The sequence below is a fragment of the Notolepis coatsorum genome, assembly GCF_963971535.1.
Source record: "Notolepis coatsorum genome assembly, chromosome: 6".
Taxonomy (NCBI): Eukaryota; Metazoa; Chordata; class Actinopteri; order Aulopiformes; family Paralepididae; genus Notolepis; species Notolepis coatsorum.
The window spans coordinates 154,051,813-154,071,128 of NC_140170.1; the positions used below are offsets into that span (position 1 = coordinate 154,051,813).

Genomic DNA, 19,316 nt, shown 5'->3' on the forward strand with positions numbered 1-19,316 from the left:
AGGGTGTAGTAGAGTCGGTTGCCAGACTGAGGCATCAAGCTGGTTGTGCTGTGTAGCGGTTGGGTTGCAGAAGGCCGGGTCGTAAAGGCTTGACGAGACTTCCTTGTAGGAACCAGTATGAATTTTTTTTATTTATTTATCCTTTATTTATCCAGGAATGTCCCATTGAGATACAATATCTCTTCTTCCAGGGAGTCCTGACCAACACGGCACACAACAAGTTTCAACATAAAACAGGGCATTAAACAAAAACCATACAATTCGAATATAAATACAGAAGGTAATTTGTGCAGTGGCAAGGAGCATAATCACATCAGCAATAGCATCAGGTAAAACAGTTACATGTTTCATGAAGGGCTAATCGACTAGACATTCCATATTTCCTTCCTGGTTTTATCTCCAAACTCAGGCCCATTATGTCATCATCTTCATATTGGAATGTTTAGAGACAGCAGAAGGAGAGATGGGCAGGCACAAAAACATAGTAGCCAATCCCACACAAACAATAAAGCCTGGACCCCTACCCAATTAGTCCAATGTCAATGTTTTCAGTAAGGCCTTCACACAACCTGGGTAAAAGAAATCTATAAAAACACAGTAACAACCTGTGACAAAATCACCACGTTTGACTAAAATGCCATGCTAACATCTAATGTGTGTTACTTGTTTACTGAAAAGGTTTGCCATTGTGATACAGTATCTGAGGAAGAAATCATCTCCCTTTGTAGACACCAGCATGATAGAAAAACTAAATATTTTCTGGAAAATAAATGCAGCTCAGATGTTATTAGCATGGCATTTAGTTATATGTTTAGTTGGGTTTAACACATGCTGTCTCTGGGCCACATTCCTGGTCAATAGATGGCAGTACTGGCATTTCTATCTAATTGACTCCGAGGGGGAAAACTACAAAAGAAGGCTCCTTGTCACCAGTCACCACGCCCACCTCACCCGTCACCACGCCCACCTCCATCACGCAGTCAAGTTGTCAGCGGTGGTCAATCACGGTTCAGCACCCGTCCTTCTTCTCACCTTCACTCCCTTTTAGCCTGTGAGTAGAAACATGTCCTTTTCTGTTATTCTTCGATGTAACACGTGTTGACTTTACTTTGCCTATTTCATATTGTATGGGTCATCTTGGCCTGCTGCTACTAGCTAGTTTGTCTAGCCGCGGTGTGTGCAGCTAGCTAGCTAACGTTACCTTGACGTGACTCAAGTTGGAAAAAGCCGGAAACGTGACTCTATTCTCATCTAGGGTGACCGTTAACTATCCACGTCTGGGCGATGTTTTAGTTTAGATGAATGTTAGCCCTACGTACATTATAACGTTAGCTCTGCTGCTGAGATAATAAAGCATTTTTATTAGACAATATTATGAGCTGACATTATTAGTCATACACTAGCTAAGATTAAAAATTTTGGGGCGTCTATTTAGCGATGGCAGTTCACGGATTGGTGACTTTAGCATGATGCCATCTAGTATATTTCAACCATTCAATAGTGATGTATGCTGTCATTGCTGTGTGACGCAGTAGGCATTTGACCAGTAACTGCTACAGGAGAAATGACTTGACACCCACACATGTCATGTGAGGCTGTGACATAACGGTTCAAGTTCAAAGTAGCTTCCCCTCTAGCTAGTTAGTATGACGACAGGAAATTCAAGCTGTTGCTTGAAAGGAGAGGGCATGTGATTCTTTATTCTGAGAGGACATGCTTCCTAAAACATCATTTTCAGGTGGAGAGAAATAATGTCCTTGACTGAATGATGAGGTAATAAATGGGCCTAATAATTATCTTTAAGCTGTGCCTGCATATTCATCCAGGTCATTAAAATCGATAAGTGGTTTTTGATGGTGGTGTTTTTCTCTCCATGTTGAATGGGATAGCCTACTTCCTGAAATTACAAGCATTATCTGGTAATAGTAAGCACTGCATTTCAAGACGTCCTTCTGCATAACTGTGGGAAACTTTTTACAGATGGTCTTGGATTCTAATAACTAATTTCTTTAGTTATAGTCGGTGCTAGTGTTATGCCGCTTGAATTCCTCATAAAGGACCATGCCAAGACTTTTTAGCGGGTGGGTTCCAACTTCCTATTCATTCTTGCCAACTCTCTCTAGTGGGCTCAATTCTAAGGCTGATTGAATTGATTGATTGAAAACTTTAACAGATTGCAGAATGGGTACAGTACAACTCGATACACACAATTGTTAAGGGGATGCAGACCAGAGAGACTTTCGTCTTGTTTACATCAGGGTCTCCCATTTTCAATTCATGACATTTCTGACATGCACAACATGCAGGTATTCAGATATAAAAATCAAATCTAATTATGATATACAACAGTACTGTTACATTTGTGGCATAAAGCGATAAGAGTATAGGAAGAGGGAATCAGCTGGGAAAATGTATCCACAGTAGAAACTTCACATTGCACTGAATATAAATTTCAATATTTAAAATATGTTCACATTTTGATGTAAAACTAACAATCGCTAGCCAAGTTTACCCTTGTTTTTAAATCATCAAAGGTGTAAACATGTCGTCATTACACCCAAAATACAACAAATCCATACAAAAAAAGAAGATCCACTTAGTTTAAAATGTCAACCTTTCCAAGACCCTAAACACATAAGTCTCCTTTACTTTTACTGGTATAAATAATTTTAAGTCATTTGCTTATATTTTGTCTCTTTCTTTGTGCCTCGGATGGTGACACTAGATCACTCCATGCTAGCTTACCTGGGGGGGAAACAGATTGCAGAATGGGTACGGCTCAATACAAACTACTGCTAACATCAACTGCAAACTCCCCACCCTGGACTCCATACACAAACATCACACGCGCAAATAAAATCATTAGTGACCCCCTGCACCCAGCTCATCACCTCTTCCAACACCTCCCCTCTGGTAGGAGGTTCGGGTCACTAGGTAGCCGCACTGTAAGGTTTAATAACAGTTTCTTCCCCAAGGCCATACAACTGCTTAACTCTAACTCCTCCTCAATTTACCCCCTGCTGTTATGTTCTTCTGGTCTATGTTACATTGAACTGACATCTTTAGTTTTTCGTACTGTACTGTTTCTGTCATGTATTTGTTCTAGGTGGTGTTTTCTGTACTGTACTGTTCCATGTGTCTTTTTATGTTTGATGTGGTGTATTGTCGCAGCTACCACCTGCACCGTGCTTGAATTCCACCGGCCTCGCCGTGTGGCAATAAAAGGAACTTGAACTTGAACTTGAACTAAGGATGCAGACCAGAAAAATACTTTCGTCTGTACATCAGGGTCCTCCAATCATAACTGTTGCGAGGAAAGCAACAGTTGCAATTGAGGATAAAGAAGGCAGAGTTTTGAGATGGGTCAATTGTAATGTTGGCAAGTGCAAACCTGTTCACTGTATTTTAATGAGGGATCTGGTGGACCATGTGAGAACAGACTTACCATGGCAAAGGCAGAAATAACGCCATAAGCATGATGGAATGAAAATGGGCTTCACATTCTGATTCACATGCCAGTGTTCCAATAACATAGGCTTAGCTATGACTGGCAACTCGACTCTGGCTTGGACAGACGGATGTAGTAGTAGCTGCTGCATGCAGACCGTCATGTGATTAATCAGTTGGACAGTGCATAATCCAATTAGGAAGCTAACGCGTTAGAGTTGAGCTTACAACTAGGTCAGGACACACTGTTAGCTGTAAGGAGGAAGGATTGCAAAGAGGTAGGCCCACCACCATCTTACCGACCACTACTGTCTACCATTTTGATAACCATGTGGATTTGTAGGCCTGTAATAAGTGTCTCAGGCTACAGCATATTCTTTGTGGCGTTCAGTGGATCCTTGGGACAAAAGGGGAGGTCTTCTAATGTCTTTCTCTCCTCTGAAGGTCCAGCATCATGTCCATTGTGAAGATCCACGCCCGGGAGATCTTTGATTCCCGCGGAAACCCCACTGTAGAGGTTGACCTCTATACCGAAAAAGGTACATTTATGACTCATTTGGCTTAATGGAATGTGATCTATTGGTATATCTCTGGCTTTTAATGAAATGTGATTGGACTCCCTGATTCTTCCTACTGCGTTTAGCGTTGTGCTCATATTTCATGTTTACTGGACTTAAATTTAATTTCTTAAATTAAAGAAGAAAATATTAATGAATACATTTTCACGAGAACTGAAAATGTATTCTTAATGATTTCAGCCGACTTCGTTTAATAAGCGCTGTGATATTGTGATATGTTATTATCACCCTTGTTCGTCTACATTTCCCAGGCCTGTTCAGAGCGGCCGTGCCGAGTGGTGCATCCACTGGTATCTACGAGGCCTTGGAGCTTAGGGATAATGATAAGGCACGCTACCTGGGGAAAGGTTTGTACCACTCTTTTCTTATGTTTGGTAGACCAGAGTGTATGGTGTGAGTTTGATGGTAAGCCACTAAATAGTTGTGAATAAGTTTAATTTAGGGATTGCACCAATACACTCACTGCTGACACACTATTTTTAAGTATCTGCCAATATAGAGTTCCAATCCATTACTTTTACTGAGCACTATAAAGTTGGACCATTTCACTTAATTAAAATAATTGAGAAATAATAAAATGTTCTATTTTAGAGAGGTCTAACATACTGCTTTGGTTGCTTCGATTTCTGTCATGTCTTGGATGCACCGTTTTACCCTGGGATCATTCCTCTGTTTTAGCTTCCTTAGTTTTACCCTGGGATCCTTCCTCCGTTTTAGCTTCCTTAGTTTTAACCTGGGATCCTTCCTCTGTTTTAGCTTCCTCAGTTTTACCCTGGGATCATTCCTCTGTTTTAGCTTCCTCAGTTTTACCCTGGGATCATTCCTCTGTTTTAGCTTCCTTAGTTTTACCCTGGGATCCTTCCTCCGTTTTAGCTTCCTTAGTTTTAACCTGGGATCCTTCCTCTGTTTTAGCTTCCTCAGTTTTACCCTGGGATCATTCCTCTGTTTTAGCTTCCTCAGTTTTACCCTGGGATCATTCCTCTGTTTTAGCTTCCTCAGTTTTACCCTGGGATCATTCCTCTGTTTTAGCTTCCTCAGTTTTACCCTGGGATCATTCCTCTGTTTAAGCTTCCTTAGTTTTACCCTGGGATTATTCCTCTGTTTTAGCTTCCTCGTTTGTATTGTGTCTTCCATGGAACATCCTCATTTCTTTTTGAGCTGCTGTCCCTCCTCTTCCTACCCACCATCTTTACCCCTGCTATCTCTTCTTCTCTGCCAGATGTGAAAGGGGCTGAGTAAATTAGTGAGTTTTTGTCATCTGTCCTGCTTGATTAAGAACTTAGATTTATCCAGGACCAAATGGCACAATTAGTTAAAAGGGAACTACACCTGAATTCACCATTCATACATGTTATTACTATGGTCTAACATCTTATTTAACCAGGCAACTCAATTAAGATTAATTGATCATAACATCAGTCCAAAACATTAGTGAACATGAACAACTCTTCAAAAAGTTGAACTTGTGATGTAGTCAAGTACAAAATCTGAAACTGCTCCATAGACATTGAATTGGAAGAGGCGGTGAAGGTGACACTGAACACCAGGGGAATGTGCTGAGGATACTGTATGCGACTGTACATTTTCAGTTTCAGAACTGAGAACTATAGAATAAAGCTCATTTGAGTATTAAAAAAAAAAAAACGCTTCTGTGGGTCAACAAAATCAGTTCCCTTCAATGGAGCACAGACTTTATACTTGATGACGTCACAGGTTTGAGTCCTACTTCTGGGGGAGAGAGTACCTCATGTTCACAACAATTGATTGAACTGTCTTAAGCCACGGAAATTACATGCTGTTAATCTGTGTGGGGTTCCCTTTTTAAAGAAATCACAACACTTAACCTGCAACACTTAACCTGTGAATGACCTTTTGACAAGTGCCATGTGCTTGAAAACCAGTATCGCATGTTGGATGTTCCAATGTACAAGCTATGCCTGGAGCAGTGGAGCCTGAATATTGATTTACAGTGAGATATGAATGCATTAACGTGTTAATGAAATGCTCTGACACTTGTATGCCGTGTAAAGGTGAAGCAGAAATAATGATGATTTGGTGAAATCGTTTAGTCTGTTCTGTTCAATAACTACCTTGACGCTTTGCACGTTTCCTCTTCAATCACACTTATCAACATAACCGTTGCGTCAGAGGTTTGCACGATTCATCAAATCTATGGCTTCACTGAACATGTCGACCGTATGTGAGCCGTTTCCTGTACGTTTAGGTTGAATTGACACTTGCTCCCTGATCTCCCCGACACAGGGGTCTCAAAGGCCGTGGGGCACATCAACTCAACGATCGCACCTGCGCTTGTTGCCAAGGTGAGAACATTTTAGAAAACAACTCCTACCTCCTCCTGACACACCACTAACCGCCTCAGCCAGTCCTTCGTGCCAGCGGCCATCAGGCTCCACAGAAGTGACTCGTACCACCTAAACTGCACTAACTACAACGTATGGCGTATATCATGCCAGTTAGGGTACCTTGTGTATACTTTACTTACTCATATTTATTGTAACTTATAATATAACTATTTGATTACACTGCTTACTTGCTCATATTCAGAGTTGGGTTATATTGTTTACACTGCTTATTTTTATCTTTACTATAGTTTTATTGCCTACATTTATGTTTACTAAATTACCACGCCCGTACCTGCACCCCCCCCCCCCTCCGAATTTCCCAATAAGCAATATCTTAATTCTTGATGTTTACCTTGTGCAGAATTCAATCTGTTTAATAAAAAAAATTATGTTTTACTAAATCGTTTCCATCGTTATCAGGGCGTGTCGGTGACCGAACAAGAGAAGATTGACCAGATTATGCTCGACATGGACGGCACAGAGAACAAGTGTAAATTGTGATGTTAATCTCGCACTTGTGACTTGTGGTTTAACCTGTGCGCTACTGTACGTCCAGCTGCTCCATAGCTGTATTGTGATTCACGTAGCTTGCTTTGTGCAGATAACGCAACCATTGAATTGGCATATTCAATTTCCTGGTTTGTAATTTAGGGTTTTATAGTCTCTTGAATTACGTGAAAGTGAAATACACTGTCTATTGATATCATCGGGTGCTAATGGTAAAAGAAAGTGTTTCACTGAAGTAATTAATTACATGCAGACTACTGCATGCAGGTTGAAAACTAACAAATAAGATTTGCTTTCTTCATGACTACAGCCAAATTTGGAGCAAATGCTATTCTCGGGGTGTCACTGGCTGTTTGCAAAGCTGGTGCTGCAGAGAAGGGAGTCCCTCTGTATCGCCATATTGCAGACCTCGCAGGAAACAAAGAGGTCATCCTTCCTGTGCCGGTGAGGGATCTAGACCACAAACTAAACCATCGTAGCATGAAGATATTCACCCGGTATTACCCGATATTCAAGGTTGTTTATTATAATTAAAATTATAAAAAAAAATTGTGACCACAGGCCTTCAATGTGATCAACGGTGGATCCCATGCTGGTAACAAACTGGCCATGCAGGAATTCATGATCCTGCCCGTGGGCGCCAAAACCTTCAAGGACGCAATGCGCATCGGAGCCGAGGTCTACCACAACCTGAAGAACGTAATCAAGAAGAAATACGGCCAGGACGCCACCAACGTGGGCGACGAGGGCGGCTTCGCCCCCAACATCCTGGAGAACAAGGAGGGTATGACTGAGGAATAATGTCACTTAAAGGAACAAGCCAACATTTTGGGAAATTGTCTTTGCCAGAGAGACGAGAAGATGGATACCAGTTTCCTCTGCGTTCAGTAGAAGGCTATCTGGCTGCACGTTAGCCTAGCTTAGCACAATGAATGGAATCGGACAGTGACGGGTAGCCTTCGGGAGAGGTGTTAGTTGGACAATACCTAGGCTACCCGTCACTGTCCGCTTTCCTTCATTGTGCTAAGCTAGGCTAATGTGCAGCCAGATGGCTTTCTACTGAATGCACAGAGAGGAAACTGGTATCTATATTCTTGTCTCTCTCTGGAGAAGACGACAAGCTAATTTCCCAAAATGTTGGCGTGTTCTTTTAAGACTCACTTGCTCTAATATCAGTTTCAGGGGAAGGAGGAATTTGGTTACATTTGCAGAGCCTGTATTTGGTTTACAAAACATTTACCATACGTGTAATTGTTTTAGTTCTATCCGTCATATCATTTTGAATCACTGAACCAAAATGTCTAGAATTGCGAGCCCTGGCTTTGTAAACGGTTAAACTGGTAGCTTTCTAGCATCAAACAAACTCGTGTTCCAGAGACTCTGTTTTCCTCAGTGTACAGTTTGTTTATTCATAATGGTGCACCTTTTTTAATAGATGTACACCATGCAACCTTTTGAAGAGTAGGCCTGTATTTGTATTCCTCAAAATAAAACTATTGGTGCATGTGCTTCGTTTCATGCTTCATTAATCTTTCTGGATGTCTTTCTTCAGCTCTGGAGCTGCTGAAGGAGGCCATCGCCAAGGCCGGATACACGGAGGAGATCGTGATCGGCATGGACGTGGCGGCCTCAGAGTTCTACCGCGATGGAAAATACGATCTGGACTTCAAGTCCCCCGATGACCCAACCCGTTACATCACACCCGACGAGCTGGCCGACCTCTACAAGAGCTTTGTCAAGGATTATCCAAGTAACTGCCTCTCACTCATTTCTTTTTACCTGCGTGTTCGCTTTTAACTGATTCTGGTTAGTGAAGGGTTTACATGTGTGGTGCATTATCTAGTAACGGTACAGGCTGAGAATCCGTCCGTATGTCTATATTCGTTTAGCTGTGACTGGTGCAGTTAAACTATATTGATTTGTCTCCATTCCTTTGAGCATGATTCTGGAACGGGCCAACATGCATGCACACTAGTGAGCGAAGAGCAACTTTAGATTAGAGTATCATTTAGGGCTGACCTTAGAATTTTCTTTTTGGAATTCGAAGCTTCGGCCTGAGATTCGATCTTAATTCGAAGCTTCGAGATAAAAAAAGAAATAATACAAATAAATTTATGTTGTGGGACTTGTACAGCACTTTGTCAGTGCTGTAAAGTTTAAACATTTTTAAATCTTAGACAAACAACACTCATGAAATATTGTAAGCCTTCATTTGAGGCTTTATAAAAGCAGCACAATGAACACAATCTGTCGGTGCCGAGTCCGACCTCATCTTAAATAACAAACGGTATTGCTTGTTGTAGTTAACAAAGGGAGGCAGAGTTGATTTAGCACATTTTTAATTTTTTTATAATCTAATCCCATGCCCATTGAACGAAGTATTTAAGACAGCCTGTAACTGAGGGGTTACAAAACCCTGACTGTATTAAAGATTGTGATAGATTAAACCACTGCTAGTTATGTACTTTAATTACTGGCCAAACAGTACATCAAATATAGATGGTGAACACTCACAAGAACACGGCATTGACACAGAAATACTATTGGAGGGTAATTTATTATTATTAGGCAACGTTAGGTTACAGATTGAGAATTAGGGTCGCGCTTGTATGGCGAAGAATATACGTAAAGTCAGTCAAGAGCATAAGTCGCTAAGAATAGTAGGAATCCTACGATGGGTCTAAGCTGACGCCACCTGTTGTATAGTAGCAATTATATAGGGCAACACCGGTACCAACTGGAGACAATGGGTAGAGGAATGTTCGGGTACTCCATCTGAGTCAACGAGGAATAAAGAGGCTCCAGGTACAGGAGTCGGTGCTTGTACTCCCTTGATCCGCAGACAAAAGCAATAGTTGTAATCCAAGATGCTCGACAGCATTGACGACAGCTAGCCAGCCCCTTCCACGAGGCAGGCCCGAGTGGTAATCCTCACGAGGTTAAATCCCAAACGATAGTGGAATCAACGGTGCTCTTCTCCGGTAGTCACGGTCCCAAAGCAATATAATCCAACCAGGAATGGTTCTGCAATCGCCGGTGCCAATTCTCCTGTGTACATGTCCAACGGTTCTCGCCTAGGACTCCTCGGGTGTGGGCGACGTATTTAGGCCACACCGCCTGGATAAGTGCACTAGCTAAAGACACGACGAACCGATTGGTAATGCTACACACGGAAGAACTGTGGCCGCACGATATACAATAAATGATCGACTATTACTTCACATTAGATTAAGTCGAACTCAACGTTACTGCATTAAACTCTATGACACTTTAACATTCTATTCGCACGCGGTTCTCAATGCTCTATTTAGATGCAAGGTTGCTCACTTCACTGCCCGTTGACTCGTGGTGAAGGTGGTAAGGTACTGAACTGAATTAAGTGCTGCTGTTTACACCTGCGCCGTATTTATACTTAAGTGAATATCTAGTCCCAACCTCAGTCCTTGTCTCGTATTACTACGCAGACTCTGGGCATGTTCTGACATGCCTGGAGTTGTCTTTGAACTTGCCGTTGGGGGCTTGCGCGTTGGCGCCTGGGGGCGCTGTCCAATAGGAGAGCGAATATTACTCTGGTCTGTACGCAGGTAAAGGGATATTCCGTGTATATATATAAATAATATACAAAGTATATCAAACGATACATATATATATTCAGTTTAATCTGGCCCTTCACAACACAGCCCTAGTATCATTATACAACGAAAGAAGTTGGCATCTAACCAAGTGCAAATGTAACGAGTATATAAATAAATGAGTAATTATATCTGATGCATGTACAGTGGTATAACTAAGATTTGGTAAGGGATAGATATAGTATATACAGGTATGTTTAAAAGGATTATATGCAGGTACATACCATAAGTTATATGGCTAGACTATAGTTTGAAGTAGGTAGTTATGATTACAGTGTAAGGCAGTAGGCGGGTACAATAGAGTTTCCATTGTCTTTTTAAATGTTACTTGTCTAACACAGAGCAGACTTTGAAGTATCTAAATAAAATACTGTAGATATGATTTTTGGCAGAAGTATATATGAAATAATTTGTCACAGAATAATACCCCTCCAGCAAATGCCACAATCCTAAAACTATTTAAATCTGGGAAAAGATGTGACCACGGCTGCCTGTATTTCATGCACCCTGCGTTGGGTTACTGAAATATTTGACTCAATCGTTAGTCTATTCATAATGTGCCAGAGGAAGCTCGCAGGAGGGGAGATCTGTCTGTGCTTAATTGCTGCCATTATAGGAGAGACAATGCATTCCACAGCTCCTGTATCTCTCTGCTGTTTTCCCCGACGAGCATCCAAACCAGTCTTTCAGGGCCGCCTTTACAGCCGCTTGTGATGATAATCGGATACCAACCCATTTATGGTCGACTCTCTTGTAGCATGTGGCATCAGTGGCAGCGTTTTCCACCACCAATAAAAAGATGGGAGGACTGAGATGATTAGTTAAAAGCTTTGTTGGAGGTGATTGGAATTGATGCTGCCTCCAGAGGAAATTAATAGTCGTCCACTAGGGGCATCGTCACTTTATTTATTTTACCATACCTTTTCTAGAGAACAATCTAGGTGGCCTTTCAAATGTAGTTTGTTTCCATTGTTGACGTGAATGTGTGACGGGTGGTGTGATCACTCCATCTCTGTCCTCAGTAGGCATCTCTGTCCTCGTTAGGCATCTTTGTTATAAGGTGTTAAGGAACACTCCAACATTGTGGGAAATGCCCTTACCGTCTTCAGAGTCTGACAAGAAGATGGATACCAATTTCCTCTTGTGTGTTCATTAGAAAGCTATCCAGCTCCAACCTAGCTTGGCACAAATTAATGGGAGAGGATACGGACCACTAGCCTAGCTTAAAACTCCGGGAGGTGTTTTTGACAAATGGCTAGGCTAACTGGTCCATATCCACTTCCATTAATTTGTGCTAAGCTAGTTTGCAGCCGGATAGCTTTCTACTGAATGTGAGGAAATTGGTATCCATCTTTTTGTCTGACTCTGGAGAAGACCGTAAGCACATTTCCCATGTTCTTTTTTTTCTTTTTTTTTAGAGGCGAAAAGGTTAAATTGCCCTCACTGAGAGTTACCTGCTACTATGCATTTGATGGACCCAGGAATCGTAGGCCCACAGATGTAGAATACACATTTCTTAGTTATTATTATCATTGTCGTCATCCGAAGATTAACTCATCCAAAGCGCAATTTCTCTTCCACAGTTGTGTCCATCGAGGACCCCTTTGATCAGGATGACTGGAAGGCCTGGTCAAACTTCACTGGAAGCACAGATATCCAGGTTGTGGGGGATGATCTCACCGTGACCAATCCCAAGCGCATCAGTAAGGCTGTAGAGGACAAGGCCTGCAACTGTCTCCTGCTGAAGGTCAATCAGATTGGCACTGTCACCGAGTCCATGCAGGCGTAAGTCTTGCATGTTAAAAGAATACAGGAAGCTCTGTAATCGTCTTGCCATTGTGTGACAAGAAGATGGATGTCAATGTCGCCACTTTATGTCCAGTGGCAGTGTGCTGTCCTCATCCTGTGCTATCCTCATCCTGTGCTATCCTCATCAGAGTGTGCTATCCTTGTCCTCAAGTGTGTGCTATCCTCAGTGTGTGTTGTCCTCATCCTCTGTGTTCTGTCCACTAAACGGATGCTAGCTTGTGCGCGCTACTAAATGGAGATGATGCTAGCTTGTGCTGTCCACTAAACTGAGAGGATGCTAGCTTGTGCTGTTCACTAAACGGAGATGATGCTAGCTTGTGCTGTCCACTAAATGAATATTATGCTAGCTTGTAGGGGTGTAAAGGTAGACGTATCCGAACCGTTTCAGTGTGTACCGTACGGCTGTGTACCGAACGAATACAACGGTATGTTAACCACTAATGACCGCCCACCGGGGGCTGTTTTTTCCACAATCTAATATATTAATTATTTTTTTTTCTTTACAAGGCGATTATTAATTTCAATACACAATATTTGTTGACAGCCCTACAAGTGCAATTAGTTACTGCACACTACATCAACCCTCAGTGGAACATGGAAAGCCAAACTTTCCCCAACTGTACCGAACCGTGGTTTTTGTGTACCGTTACACCCCTACTAGCTTGTGCTGTCCACTAAACCAATGATGCTAGCCTTGTGCTGTCCACTAAACCGATGCTAGTTCATGTTGTCCACTAAACTGATGATGCTAGTTTGTGCTGTCCACTAAAACGATGCTAGTTTGTGCTGTCTACTAAACTGATGATGCTAGTTTGTGCTGTCCACTAAACTGATGATTAGGGATGTTCGATATTGGCTTTTTTACCGATATCCGATATACCGATACTGTCCAACTCTTAATTTCCGATACCGGTATCAACCGATACATGCTGGGTCCCACCCCGCAAAACGTAATAATTTCAGGTAATTAACATTACATATCTCTTGTCGTGGAATTAACGCAACATTATGCATACTTTTGACAATAAATTAAATAAGAATAAAAAAAAAATGTAAATGTAAAATTAAATAAAAAAGTTTGAATACCGATTTTTCGATATTACATTTTAATGCCTAATATCGGCCATCCCTACTGATGATGCTAGTTTGTGCTGTCCACTAAACCGATGCTAGTTTGCGCTGTCCACTAAACCGATGCTAGTTTGGGCTGTCCACTAAACGGCAGTGTGCTTAAATGTTGGCTAATGTATGGTAGTGAACAGAGGCGACATAGGTGCCTATCATTAATTGTATTTTCTTAAAGCCAAATAGCTCATTTTAATATTGTTTATACTATACAATAATCCTGTATTTGAGAAGATTCTTTGTTAATTTTATCTAATCATTACTGTAGGTGTAAGATGGCCCAATCTAACGGCTGGGGGGTGATGGTGAGCCATCGGTCCGGAGAGACAGAGGATACCTTCATTGCTGACCTGGTGGTTGGCTTGTGCACCGGACAGGTGAGTTCAGTTATGTTCCAGTGCATTTATTTTCTAAATGGGAGGGATGCATGCTGGTGGATATCACGTTACTATAGGCAGATCATTAATATTTGTTTCAAGAATCGATGGTTATCTATTCATGTGGGGAAAGTGAACCTTTATTAGCTCTTCACAAATTACACATACTTATAATAGCCTAAAGGCAGTACTACAAACTTTATAAATATATTATAATTAATTACATAAAACATAATGTTGTGGCATTCACATATCCTTGATTAAATTCATTCAATCTTTATTTATACTCTTTAAATACGCTGAGTAGTTAAACTGTCATTGAGTTGTTACATTCACAAGTGTCATAATGCGTTAATATATAAAGAAACATAACAATTGAGCACATACATTTTTTTTATAATAAATATATTAAAACAATTGCATATTGTGGTGACCTGGTTCTATGGGTTGGTTTAGATCCTTGATGATCAGTGTCTAGTTTCAGTTACCTGCAGGGTATTCCATGATGTAGGGACAGATGAATCAAAAGTAGATCTACCAAGTTTAGTACAAAAGTAGATCTACCAAGTTCAGTACAAACTCTAGAGACACTCAAGTGTAAGTCAATCACTGGATCGTGTACAACAGGGTCCAGTGGTCCATTCTAGGGATGCTCCGATATCAGTATCGGCCGCCGATATCAGTAAAATAGCTGGATCGGGTATCTGTAAAAAAAAAATCTGATTTTTAAAATAAAATTATAATAAATTAAATAAGATGTGTTAATTTGTTACATTTAGTTTCACTAAGTTAGGTAAGTAATGTTTTAAGTGAAGCCTGATGTTGCCTTGCACAAAAGAATGATCCCAGTCTCTTCCACACAGTGACAGTGAGTTTATTAATTGAATGAATGAAGTTTATTTTCTGTCTTTGTTTACAACAAATCAAAAACACACTTGTGATCCTTTACAATTCTTAAAAACAAAATATATTTTAATATATAAAAAAAAAAAAACGTTGATTAAATTATATTAACTTTTTTGGAGAGAATCGGTATTGGCCGATACAGGTATCGGGACTGAAAAAGTCGGATCAGTCCATGAAGTAATATCATTTGCACAGTCTAATTATGGCTTTATAAGAAACTGATTCCAATGCAATTTACGTCTCTCTGCCTGATTTAAAATAATAAAAAAAATATATAATGATGGATCACATTTAGAAAAATCCATGTTTTATAACTAGCTTTGTATGGATTTTATAATTGCATTAAACATTATAGGGTTGCAATATTTACAAAGATGTATCGGAACCACTGTCGACATGCAGTAAAATGTACCTCTTAACTCCTACAGATCAAGACCGGTGCCCCCTGTCGCTCTGAGCGTTTGGCCAAGTACAATCAGATTCTCAGGTAAATTACAGACTACCTATATAATAATATATTTATCTAAGTCTGTTTGATTATATCTGAATATATTCCTGTTCACATACCTGTATATATATATATATCTCTTATTAGTCATACGACTGGCCAGTATGGCTTCTAGCATTGTGTATTTATACCTGTATCACTGTACATAATACTATATGTACATTAGATTAGCACATTAATTCAGTAGCTTTGTTATCCTCCATTGAATCACTGTATATTGTTAATGCACTTTACTGTTACCTTGTACTCATTAGATGCCAACTTCTTTTTGTTCTGTATGATGGTAAATTTGAGTCTAATCTATCTTCCATGTATAGAATCGAAGAGGAGCTTGGAGACAAGGCTCGCTTCGCCGGGAAAAACTTCAGGAAGCCACTGATTAACTGAGCGGTCAATGCCACGCATTGATGCAAATCCATCCTAATGCATTTCTTAAATCAGAATACCCTGCAACATATTCAGAGCACTAATTGTTACCATAGTACAGTCTCCCAAAATAATCTCATGAATGAGTTTGTGGAAGGAGTATACAGTAGCTATTTTAATGCAGACTGTTTGATTGCATCATGTCTTCTGTTTAATGTGGAGTCAATTATAGGCCTATTTATAACTTGAGCACTTATTTACATTCTGTAATCACAGATGTTGGATATAGAGGCAAAGTGAATAAACTAATATGCTTCATGACAAAGTCAACTTTGATGTGTTTTTTTGGTGTGGGGGAGGTTCCTAATAATTCAATGACTAATCCTGTAAATTAATGCATGCAAGTTGCAAATATGTATCATGGTGTTATACTCATTAGATGGTAGTTTACAAAAAAGGGTAACTAAGGACATTTGACTTGGTCTGTGTGACTAGACAGCTGAAAGGACATTTGTGGACTGATGGTAAAAGTATAGTAAAATCTTAATTTGAAGGCTGTCTTGATTTCCGACTAATTCCTTATTTTTTTGGTGCAAGCACTTGAACCCTTCATGCTTTATTCTTTGGTTAGCTTTGATGTATTTCTGCAATCCATGAAATGAAACAAAAGTAGAGTCTTAAAGGTTGGCTTCAAAACCTAGTTTTGTACACATTTTTGCTTTAAAAAAAATTCAAATACATTTTGTTTAGCCCATTTCTTCATACTGTGCTCCCCAACGGTCCTTGGTGTGAACAATAAACTTCTGGAGGCTAATTACTTATGCAAGACAGAGTGTAATAAAAAAAAGTCCTCGTGTTCACTAGTACCCATAGCTATAGGAAGGAACTGAACACCTTAATTTTAATTGTATAAACATATTTGTAAAATGGATTACATTTTGTCATAGATATAGAATAACTAATATTATAGTATGTATTAAAGCAATACAACTAGTTCGATGTAGCCTAATAAAGCAGCCTAAATGCAAACCTGACTACCTTCTGCATATTCCTAAAGAAAATATTGCCTAATAATCACTTTCGCCTTCTGGCAGCCGCTCTCCGACCATGCGTGTGGTCGTGGATGCTGCATCACCTCGCATAATAACGCGGTCGGAAATGTATGATTGTTCTGCGGCGTGTTCTATATGAGTACTCGAAAATTCTCGTTATAAGTCTATAAATATGTTATTACAAATGATTATGCCGATACAAAAAAAGGCATTCGTTTTTTAATTTTATCTTTAGTAATGACTTTGAGTCATAGCATGTCATTATTGGACACTTGTCAAATGTTTTGTAGACCTACTGATGTTCATCGTGTTCTCCACCGCACATGCTCAGTTCTGTGCAGCATAGCCGGGTAAAACTTTGAAGGCTGAGGTCATTGCACAGCTAGTGGCGGCGGCGCTGGTAGGGAGAGACCGACTCCCTCACAGCCTCCATTTTGAATAGCTATGTAATAGGGGGGAATCGCATAGTTTGTATCGACCGACCACGGCGCTGCATAGTGTCAACAAGCCACATCCAAACATCCTCCTCCTCCGACATGGACGACCTGTTTAGTCCGCGAAGGTAAGTTGGCTAACTAATACAAGTTGCATTGTATTTTTTAGATCTGTCAGATGTCTATGTAAACGCGCAGCTACTTTCGCTCACATGAAGCGTTTGTATGAAATAGTCGGGAATGTCAACGGTCACGAAGTTGTCTGCTAACGCGCGAGCGACACACTAACGCTAGCTCCTAAACGGGTGCTAGCCAGCTATGCTAACGAGACGGTTATATTTCCGTGGCTTCGCTCTCGATTCCATTTGATATTGTCAACGTTAGCTAGCTAACACTAGTTTTGAGCGGTATTCGTTTTAAAGACGTGTCTATGTGTGCATGAGATGTACGTTTAGCTAACGTTGGATCAATATGTTTTAAGTGTCATACTGTTAAATTACATGAGCGATTTGACGTATGCATATTTTCTGTGGATTTGCATAGGTTGCTATCGCTATCTAGGTTATGTCAACACCATCTTGTGACGGCTAACGTTGACATTATTGATGATGGCATACTTGTAACTGTGCGAGGAAGCCAGCGAGCTGACCGGCTGTTGTTAAGGTGGCGCACACGGGTTCTTTATATGCTGATTCACATTGTGAAACTGATGTTGATTTATTATGAGGCTGATTGGCACTCTTTGCAGGAGCCTCGGATTTCGCTTATGTAATAAGCGAACATCGTAATTAGCCAGAGATTGGTTCTTAGATGTAGGGGCGGGTCACTAGAATCACTGCCCAATGGAAACTGAAGATTATTATAGGAGAATATTTATGTGTCTGTCTACTACAGCCAAGTCAAGTATCATAACAAGTCTATTCATATGCTATGCGGTATGCAGTTCCTATTGCCAAGGAAGTCGGAACACAACTTGTCATGTACACAAACCAGACTAGTTTGAGTAATTGTTCTATTATTTATGCTAACCTGAGATCAAGGGTCTCGTTAAAAAAACAAATCATGTTTTCTACATGTTTTTATTAAAAGAGCACTTAACCCCAGAAATGATAATTTACTCTTATCAATTACTCACCCTGTGATGCCTTGAATTCATGAAGATATTTTTCTTCTTCTCGCATTTCTCCATGGTGAAAGTAGAATCCAAGAAACGGTAGAAATACTTTGCGATTTGGTTTAACAGCTGCAAAACTATATCAAAACATCCGTTGACAAACTCACAACTTGTGCAGTATACTCCCAAGTCTCATTTATCCAGTCTTATGCTCAGTATTTCAAGATTCAAGAGTTGTATTTGTCACATACATACACAAGACATGCAGTGAAATGTAGGTGGCCATGCCCGCCTAGATTGTGCAAAAATACAAGACTGACATACAATACAATTCTAAACATAAGAAGTAAAAGGTAACAATAATATACAGTGGGTTCGGAATATTGCAAAAAGTAGTTTTTAGTCACCTTTAGTAGTGGCCTTTTTGTAGTGTATTATGTAGGGTGTGTGAGAGGGTGTGTGAGAGAGTAAGTGAGGATGTGTTGTGTTCATGTGTGCTTGTATGTGGAGAAATCAGTATTGAGTGTTCTGATGGCCTGGGGGAAGAAGCTGACTGAGGCCATGGTTACACTGGTGTAAAACAGCAACGTTCTATTTTCAAATGATTACGTTTGCATGTCCAAGTTAAAAAGAAATGCAGTTTTGGCAGGAAAACACGTTTTTCTAGCGGCAACGCTCAAAAGGTGTTTTCGTTTTGGAAACTCGCCGACAATGGTGCCATGTAATTTGCGCAATACGGAGCCGTTCTGCCCAATGCCCATGCACAGTAGAGACCTGCACGTTTATTTCCAGTGTTTACAGCAGAGCTGTCCCAACTCCCAAGTAGCTGCGGCTACCAACGTGTTGTCAAGTTATTGTTATAAGGAACCCAGTACTCCAAACTACAACAGTCTGCATTCCCTTCACAATTGTTTGTATTGAGCCGTATTGTATTGTACCCATTCTGCAATCTGTTGAATAAAGTTTTCATCCATTTCTACTAGCGTTAACGTTACTACGTTAATAGCCTCGATGCTAACTATATACATGGAGAATGCCATTCACATTAGCATGTAGCTAATAACATCAGAGATCTTTTTGTGAGACTAAACTATCCGC

The 19,316-nt window shown here is 40.4% G+C and overlaps 2 protein-coding genes across 4 annotated transcripts in view; both read left to right on the forward strand.

Moving 5' to 3' along the window:
- The first annotated feature begins 945 nt into the window (after positions 1-945).
- On the forward strand, positions 946-15,948 carry eno1b (enolase 1b, (alpha)). Its single transcript, XM_084317758.1, has 12 exons — positions 946-1,051; positions 3,892-3,986; positions 4,277-4,372; positions 6,288-6,346; positions 6,809-6,878; positions 7,206-7,339; positions 7,457-7,679; positions 8,448-8,645; positions 12,111-12,312; positions 13,730-13,838; positions 15,173-15,231; positions 15,570-15,948. Exons 2-12 carry the CDS (start codon positions 3,902-3,904, stop codon positions 15,637-15,639), a joined length of 1,305 nt encoding a protein of 434 aa, XP_084173884.1. The 5' UTR covers positions 946-1,051; positions 3,892-3,901; the 3' UTR covers positions 15,640-15,948.
- A 1,127-nt stretch (positions 15,949-17,075) lies between these two features.
- Positions 17,076-19,316, forward strand: part of rereb (arginine-glutamic acid dipeptide (RE) repeats b) — a 71,066-nt gene continuing 68,825 nt past the window's right edge. For 2 of the 3 annotated variants that reach the window (XM_084317752.1, XM_084317753.1), the window contains exon 1: positions 17,076-17,232. In XM_084317752.1, the coding sequence (XP_084173878.1) occupies positions 17,207-17,232 (26 nt within the window). In that variant the 5' untranslated portion in view covers positions 17,076-17,206. The remainder of the gene's footprint in view (positions 17,233-19,316) is intronic. The other variant, XM_084317754.1, reaches the window with a different exon arrangement.